Source organism: Budorcas taxicolor, chromosome 7 (assembly GCF_023091745.1).
Source record: "Budorcas taxicolor isolate Tak-1 chromosome 7, Takin1.1, whole genome shotgun sequence".
NCBI classification, from domain to species: domain Eukaryota; kingdom Metazoa; phylum Chordata; class Mammalia; order Artiodactyla; family Bovidae; genus Budorcas; species Budorcas taxicolor.
In genome coordinates, this window is record NC_068916.1 from 9474662 (window position 1) to 9483725 (window position 9064).

At 49.5% G+C, this 9064-nt stretch overlaps 1 protein-coding gene across 1 annotated transcript in view; it reads right to left on the bottom strand.

Annotated features, from left to right (window-relative positions):
* Positions 1-4559, bottom strand: part of LOC128050378 (cytochrome P450 4F6-like) — a 41410-nt gene extending 36851 nt beyond the window's left edge. The window contains exon 1 of the mRNA XM_052642619.1: positions 4362-4559. Coding sequence (XP_052498579.1) covers positions 4362-4559 — 198 coding nt within the window. The remainder of the gene's footprint in view (positions 1-4361) is intronic.
* Positions 4560-9064: the final 4505 nt, after the last annotated feature.

The window sequence follows — 9064 nt, forward strand, 5'->3', positions numbered from 1 at the left end:
TGCCATTCTGAGTTTTAAGACATTCCTTTCTTTCATTAACAGACTGCTAGTAACTATATATAACATCCAGCTAAAAACTAGCATGGGGGTATTCTTTCTGTTCCCTTCTGATGTCTATGTCAGAAGCTCTCTCTATCTCCTTTATACTTTAATAAAACTTTATTACACAAAAGCTTTGAACAATCAAGTCTCATCTCTGGCCGAGGATTGAATTCTTCTTCTCTGGAGGCCAAGAATCCTGGCGTCTTTTCATGATTCAGCAACAACCTTTCACAAGCCCTGTAATCTCAGGCAAGCCTTACTATGTGCTTGGCACATACTGTTCTGTGAGATGCTGGTCTGGGGGAGGAGGAGAGAGGAGCTGGACACCTGTGCCTTTGGCCTTGGATAAGAAAGGAAAGTGATGGCAAGTTACCCAGGCCTCCACCACAGTATTACCAAACATTTATCAACAGGCTGGGCTACTATATATATTATGTTTGTCCCCAGAGCAAACATCTAGGGTGACAGAGGGATAATAAATAAGTAACTGGACAATTGACGATTTAATCATGAGCAGGGCCAAGTCCATAAAACTGTGCTCATTTCACATTCTAGCAAGGTAATACTCAAAATCCTTTAAGTTAGGCTTCAACAATACATGAACCAAGAACTTCCAAATGTACAAGCTGGATTTAGAAAAGGAAGAGAAACCAGAGATCAAATTGCCAACATCAGCGGGATCATAGAAAAAGCAACAGGATTCCAGAAAAACATCTACTGCTGCTTCTACACTAAAGCCTTTGACTGTGTGGATCTCAGCTAACTGTATAAAATTCTTAAAGATATGGAAATACCAGACCACTTTACCTGTTTCCTGAGAAACCTGTGTGCAGGTCAAGAAGCAACAGTTAGAACCAGACATAAACAGAAGACTGGTTCAAAACTGGGAAAGGAGTACAACAAGGCTATATATTATCACCCTGATTTTTTAACTTACATGCAGAGTCCATCACGAGAAATGCCAGGCTGAATGAATCACAAGCTGGAATCAAGACTGCCCAGAGAAATATCAATAACCCAGATATGCAGAGGATACTATCCTAATGGCAGAAAGCAAAGAGGAACTAAAGAGCCTCTTGATGAGGGCGAAAGAGGAGAGTGAAAAAACTGGCTTAAAACTCAACATTCAAAAAATTAAGATCATGAATTCTGGTCCCATCTCTTCATCTCAAAGAGATGTGGAAAAAATGGAAACAGTTTTCCAGGGCTCCAAAATCACTGCAGATGATGACTGCAGCCATAAAACTGAAAGATACTTGCTCCATAAAATTGAAAGATACTTGCTCCTTGGAAGAAAAGCTATGACAAACCTAGAAAGTATATTAAAAAGCAGAGACATCACTTTGCCAACAAAGATCCATATAGTCAAAGATATGATTTTTTCAGTAGTCACGTACGGATGTGAGAGTTGGACCATAAAGAAGGTTGAGTGCCAAAGAACTGACACTTTTGAACTGTCATGTTGAAGACTTTTGAGAGTCCCTTGAACTGCAAGGAGATCAAACCGGTCAATTCTGAAGGAAATCAAGCCTGAATGTTCGTTGGAAGGATTGATGCTGAAATTTTGAAGCTCCAATACTTTGGCCACCTGATACGAAGAGCTGGCTCATTGGAAAAGACCCTGATGCTGGGAAAGATTGAAGGCAGGAGGAGAAGGGGATGTCAGAGGCTGAGATGACATCATCAACTAAATGGACATGAGTTTGAGCAAACCTTGAGATGATGAAGGACAGGGCAGCCTGCTGTGCTGCAGTCCGTGGGGTTGCAAAGAACAGACGTGACTTAGAGATTGAACAATAGCAACAAATGCGCAAAGTCAGAGATCAGAGTCTGGGGGAGTCAAAGGAAGCTTAGAGAAGACAGTTATACTTGAGCCAGAAATGGAAGGATAAGGAGGAATCCAGGGGGTAAACACAGGAAAGGGAGTGCTTCCTGCAGCACAAGCAAGAACCCTGCTTGTGGGAAGAGCTTGGCTCACCGAAGAGCTAAAGCAGAAGCTCAGAGTGACCATGGCATGCGCAAGGCTAAGGAGAACGGCGGGTGCCGGCCTGGAAACATTGTCTTTATCTTCAGAGCGATAGGCAGCCATTGAACAGTTTTCAGCCAAGAAACGGCGTGACCTAAATGGAATTTCGGAGAAGTCTATCCAGGGCTAAAAAGAGAAAGAGGATGGAGGGGACGCCAGTGGCAATAAGGAGACCAGAGAGTAGGCTTGGCAAGGATTCCTGGAGAAAAGTGATGGCGGATGGGGCCATGGGTGATAGGAGATGCAGAGAGGGGACAGACTGGGGACAGATTGTGGAGGCAGCACATTAGGATTGGGTGCATGGGTGAGGGAAACGGGCAGGATCAGGGCCCCAGGGAATGGGATGTGGACAACTAGAAGGGTGCACTAGACTGAGGGCAGAGGCAGGACTGGGGAGGGAGCCACGAGTTCAGATTCTGACCGAAGAACGAGGTGTTCATGAGAGCCTCCCCCTTCACGTGAGAAGAGGAGGAGGGAGCTGGATGACTTGGGGTCAGGAGAGATGTGAACTTAAAATTCACTTACGGAGGAAACTGATGGCCCCCTTACGAGCTGGAGTCCTAGGGGAGGAAATGTCCTCAGAAGAAGCAGAAGAAGGAGAAAGGGTTAGAACGCTGGGGGCAGAGAGCTCCTCACATGGAAGGATGGAGCAAAGGAGGAGCCAAGAGGAGACAGAGGAGCTATGGGGAGGTAGGGGAGAGACCAGAGAAGGCCGTGTGCTGGAACCAAGAGGAAAAGCAGGTTTCAGGAGGACAGGGTGGTTCACAAGATCAGAGAGCTGCTGGGAGTTGGATGAGATGGGGCTGGATGGAGTCCATGGGATGTAGAGACCTAGAGATCACAGCCATCTGGCAGAATCAGATGCCAGATGGAGGTAGGGACCAGACTGGAGCAGGAGAAAGCAAACAGAGAAATGGAGGCAGTGAGTGAAAGCAGCTCTGAGACAGCAGATCAGAGGTTTTATTCAGAAGAAAGCCCACTGGGAAATGGGCAGGTGGAGATGTTCATGTCATCTCTTTGTCCTGTTTTGTGACCTCTAGCATCATCGTGGAGAAAAGATCAGAGTACTTGGAGGGTTTAGCTCTTATTCAAAGAGTCACAAAGGAAAGCCCAATTGGCCAGACACTGCAGCCCAAGTACAAAGCATGAGAATCTAAGCTAAAGATGTCCAAAGCAGTAGGATGGAAAGGAAGCCATTGGACTGGGGTGTAGAAGGCACTGGAAATCCTGGCAGGATCTAGGATGGGAGATGAAGAAAACAGAAGTTCGAAGGAAGAGGAGTTGTGATCAGAGAATGCAATCCTCAGATCAATGGTTTTGGAGGTGGCGCCCTTACGGGTGATGACAAAATCCTAAGTGTGATTGTGGCAAAAAGGGGCCGACTCAACACAGTGGAAAGGCCTCTGAGGATAAGACTAGGAAGGTGGGCCAGAAGCCTCCTTCCAGGAAGTTTGACCATTAGAGCAGAGTGATTCTGAAAAAGAGAGTGGTCCACTTTTATCCAAGCTGGGCAACAGGGCTCACTGATGCATCTTGGGGGTGGAAGACAAGATAGGTAAAGGAAAGTGCCTGAGGAAAGGGAGAAGGGGAGACGGTCCACACATTCCTCTGACCCCATCGGGGGAAGATGGAGTGGGGGTCATAGTTCATTCCTCCTGGGACTCAGAAGCCCGCAGAAGAGTAGACACTGGCCCAAGGCCCAGCTGGAACAGATCCTGGACAGTGGCTCCGAGGAGGCCTCAAGACCAGCTGTACAGTCTGTGGGGACACCACGGGGCCCAGCTCTCTGCAGCCCACCCTGAGAGCCCCTCAAATGTGTACAAATGTGGGGAAGACAAGCAGGAACATGACCCAAAACAGGCTTGGGGTGAGGACAGCACTGGAGAACAAGAAAGGCACTGGGGGGACTTCCCCGGTGGCCCAGTAGCTAAGACTCCATGCTCCCTGTGCAGAAGGCCCAGGTTCGATCCTTGGTCGGGGAACCAGATCCTGCATTCTGCAATTAAAGCTCCCACATACAGCAAAGGTTGAAGATCCTGCATGCCACAACTAAGATCCAGTGAGCGAAATAAGTAAATTTAAAAAAAGAAGAAGAAGAAGGAAGGCATTGGAGCATAGGACGGACAGAGAAGAGAGGACTGGACCCAATGGGTGGGAGGTGAGGCAAGAGGTTTCCCTTGCCGCCACAGACCCCAGCCTAGTCCCAGACTCCCAGCTCTCCGAGCCCCATTCCTGACCCTCAGGAAGTCTATCCACCCTGATCCCCCGGACCTATCCTGCTGCCCACACTCACCAGGCCTAGGTGACCCCAAAACCAGCTCCGTTTGGGGGGCTGCGGGAAACATCGGAGGCGACAGCAGTTGTCATAGAAGGCATAGATCCAGGCCAGGATGCGGGCCAGGATCCAGGAGGCCCCGAGCAGCAGCAGCAGCAGCCACGGGGAGGCTGCCACCGCCCCGAGTCCCAGCCAGGACAGGCTCAGCTCCAGCATCCTGTGGTCAGATGGGGTGCAGGGTGAATCCTGAGGATGAAGGAAGAGACAGTGATGGTGAGCTGTGAGGCAGAGATGGAAAGAGGAAGAGGAGTAAGGGAATGAGGGGCAGGGATAGGGAGGGCTGGGGACGGGCGAGAAGGGCTCAGAGACAGACAGACCGGGACTGGGAGAGGGGAGGGAGAAACAGAAATTCAGAGGAAGAGGGAGAGAGAAAGAGAGACAGAGAAAAAGAAAGAAAGAAAGAAAAAGGAAAGGAAAGAAAGGGAAGGGAAATGAAAGCAAGAGAGAGAAGAGAAAAAGAAAAAGACAGATGAAGAAAGGAATTAGTGGAAGGTTGCCAGGAGCTCCATTTGCGAGGAAACCACCATCCCCGGTCGGGGGAAGGAGGGGATGTGCGGCTCTCTCTGTGGAGCCACCCCATCTAGCGCAGCACCCACTTCCTACCCCAGGCCAGAACCCTCAGCCCCAGCAACACCAGCCCGGCACCTTCGGTCAGGAGCGGCTTGTCCCACACAACTTCCTCCGTCCTCCTTCTGGGAGGTCTCTTTCCCTCTGGCCCAATCTCTGAATCACAGGGAGGCTGGGCTTGGCTGACAGCCAGTCCCTGCATGCCTCCTCCCCAAGCTGGCATCTGGCCCAAGACTTCAAACCAGAGGTGTCTGGCCAGAGACCAGCTCAGGGTCACATGGCACAAACCCTGAACTCTCAAGACTCAGCACCTCCCGCATGGGTTTGTTGGAGTGCGAGCAAAGGTGACTCTGGGCCCCCAAGTTTACAGCTGCCCTTGCTCTTCCAAGGCTAGGGTGTGGCACTCAAAGCATGAACGTTCAGGTGCCAGGTGAGCAGGGCCTGGCCCAGCCTTGTCCCAAAACATCTCTGCAGCTCCTCTCCCTGCGTGTGCCAGGAGGGCATCATGTATTATTTTTCAGCACAGAATCAGGAAGCTCAGAGATCTGAAGCCCCTGCCCTTTAGGGCACAGGAGCCTGGCAGGAGTTCAAGTCCTTCTTCCCAACAGCCCAGGGTGTGTGTTGAGCCATGACTGTGGCAAGCAGGAACAGAGAATCCAGCCTGACTCGGAATTACCCACATTAGATTCAGAGGAAAAAGGATTCAGTCGAAGAGAGCACCTGGGAGCATGAGTTGTAAGGCTTGCATGGCACTCATAGAGAGCAGGGTTCACACAGGGGAAGGCAGGGCAGGGAGATCCCGAGTGGGGAGCCTCACTCTCACTGTGGTTTGTGCCCACTTTCTCTGGGCTTCCCTGGTGGCTCAGACGGTAAAGAATCTGCCTGCAATGCAGGAGACCCAGGTTCGATGCCTGGTTCGGGAAGATCCCCTGGAGGTGGACATGGCAATCCACTCCACTATTCTTGCCTGGAAAATCCCATGGACAGAGGAGCCTGGCGGGCTACAGTCCTGGGGTTACAGAGTCAGACATGACTGAGTGACTAACACTTTCACTTTCTCTCGGCTCAGCCTTCCCTTCTGGGACATGGGATGTAAGCGTTACAGGGGACACAAATTCTTCCAGATCCCATTCCCAAATTTCCCTGTAAAGTGGTCTCAGCACCCCATGAGCTCTCCTCATGGTCAGGCTAAAAGATGAGGGTGGGTTTGAAGGATGCAGCTGCTGAATGAAAGAAGCTCAGACATTCTTCCTGCATCTCAGAAAGCTGGAGAGATGCCCAACTTTCCTCCTCCACCTCTGCTACCCCCTATTTCTTCCGGGTCTATCTGATCCAGCTTCAGGTGGCTTCAGGAGGCTTAATCCGGCTTCAGGTGCCTGGTCCTTGTTGTTGTTTGGTCACTAAGTCAACTCTTTGCAGCCCCATGGACTATGTAGCCAGCCAGGCCCTTCTGTCCATGGGATTCTCCAGGCAAGGATACTGGAGTGGGTTGCCATGCCCTCCTCCAGGCGATCTTCCCAATGCAGGGTTCGAACATGCATCTCCTACAATGGCAGGCAGATTCTTTACCACTGAGCCACCTGGGAAGCCTGGAGCCCCCAGCAAGCTTGGGTGCACTGTCCTAGACTCTTCTTCTCTGCTGAGGTGGATCCAGCCACTGACAATTCCATCCAGAAAAGAGCCAGGAGCAAGGTGGGAGCAGGTGAGAAGCGGCAGAGCTAGCCAGAGAAGGGTGGGGAGAAGCAGGAAGAAAGAAGAGCAAACAGGGGTCCAGAGAGGTGCAATAACTCTCCAGCCACACAGAGCAGTAATTCAACAAGATAGGACTAGTGAAAGTGAATCTTGGCATATATTCAGAACTCATCAACTGTTTAGGGAAGAAAGGGACCTTTATAGCTACAAGCTGTAAAACCTGGCCAGCCAAAATGGGGTCCTCAGACCAGCAGCGCTGGCAAAAGCAGCAACATCTAGGAAATGCAGAACTTTGGGCTCTAACACACCAAGGTGATGGCTGCAAACTTTCTTCCATTGTCCCCAGTAAGAGGAGGAATTATTTTGTCTTCTCCTGGAATCAGGCCTGACACTGTTTAACTAACATTGTGCGGTCAGGTGGTATCATGCCAGTGATGGGCCTTAGACTGGTTTGGCAGCTTAAATTTACAAGTTTTTTATGTATATAATTGTATTTATTTATTATTTTTGGCTGCGCTGGGTCTTCACTGCTTCATGGGCTGCATCGGCTTTTCTCTTGTGGCTCCCAGGCTCTAGAGCAAAGGCTCAGTAGTCGTGATGCAGGGCCTTCGTTGCTCCACAGCATGTGGGATCTTTCCAGACCAGGGATCAAACCTGTGTCTACTACATTGGCAGGCAGATTCTTTACCACTGAGCCACCAGGGAAGCCCTACGTGCTGTTCTTGAAACACAGTCCCTTGGAACTCAGTCACCATGCGATAGAGAAGCCCAAGCCAGGAGGAGAAGCTCTGATCAGCAGCCTTGGATTCTCTTCCAGCCGACAGTCAGTGTCACCTGCCGGCCACAAGAGGGAGCCATCTGTACGGTCCAACCAGCTGAGCCTCCAGATGATCACAGCCTTGGGTGACGTCACAGGGTTCCCCGTTGACATGCAGAATCATAAGAGAAAATAAAGTAGCCATTGTTTTAAGCCACGAAGGTTTGGGGGCTGATTTCAAAGAACGACATAATGCGATCTGCAGCAACATGGCTGGACCTAGAGACTGTCATATCGAGTGAAGTAAATCAGACGACAAACGTCGCATGACATCCCTTACAAGTGGAATCTAAAAAGAGATGATACAAATGAGCCTACTTACAAAGCTGAAAGAGACTCACAGACTTATAGATAAATTTATGGTTGCTGGCGGGAGGGATCAGTGAGGATGGGGGAAGGGATAGTAAGGGAGTTTGGGGTGGACAGGTACACACTGCTATATTTAAAAGTGAAGTGAAAGCGAAAGTCACTCAGTCGTGCCCTGCTCTTTGTGACCCCATGAACTATACAGTCCATGGAATTCTCCAAGCCAGAATGCTGGAGTGGGTAACCTTTCTCTTCTCCAAGGGATCTTCCCAACCCAGGGATCGAAACCTGGTCTCGCATTGCAGGTGGATTCTTTACCAGCTGAGCCACAGACAACCAAATGGACCTACAGGCTCAGTGTTATGTGGAAGCCTGGATGGGAGCAGAGTTTTGGGGAGAATGGATACATGTAGATGCCTGACTGAATCCCTTAGCAGTCTGTCTGAAACTATCACAACATTGTTAATCAGCTACACCCCAAAACAACATTTAAAAGTTATTGATTTAATTTAAAATAATTAGAAAAAAAGATTTTGCGAGTGTTCATTTCACAGTGACAGATCATTACTGTCGGATTGTACTTACCTAATCAGAATTTATGTGTTAACCAGATTCCAGGGATTCTTGTGCTTGTTAAAGTTTGAGAGTCACTGCTTTAAGAGACCTGGGTCAGGCTCTGCAATATATGTCAGGGAACCGTACCTTGTTTGTCTCTTGCTTTTTTTAATCTGTAAAATCAGGAGAAAAATCTGTCCTTGCCAGGCCTGGGTGGCTGTGGATTTACTGAGTGTCTACTGTGTTCTAGAAACAACTCTAGAGGGTAGGTTGTAGCTCTAAGCACAACAGACATTGTCTCTTCTGTCAAAGGACTCCTCTCAGGGGGAGAAGGGCGATGATCAGAGAAATGATCAAGAATTGCCGGACGGAAATAGGGATATGAGGGCTTCCCGGAGGAGGTGACCTTTGAGCGGGACCCAAATGAAGAGGGGAAGTGGACTGCGTGGTTAAAAGGGCCCCACAGTCACAGAGTAGGCGCAAGCAAGCCTGTCCTTGTCCTTTCAGCACCCACACTGTGAAGGCAGTTGCCAAATCCTTGGGGGAACCAGCTAAGGTGAAAATTTTGGTCCAGCATTCTCTCCAGAAGCCAGGATTAAAGACTGCTTCACCATGTGGCCAAGAATTCAAAATCCAGCAGGCCTAGGGCCTACAGGAGGGGCAGGATCCATCACCCGCTTCCTGGATCAAATGGTAGGAGAATAAAGGGACCCAGCATGGAAGG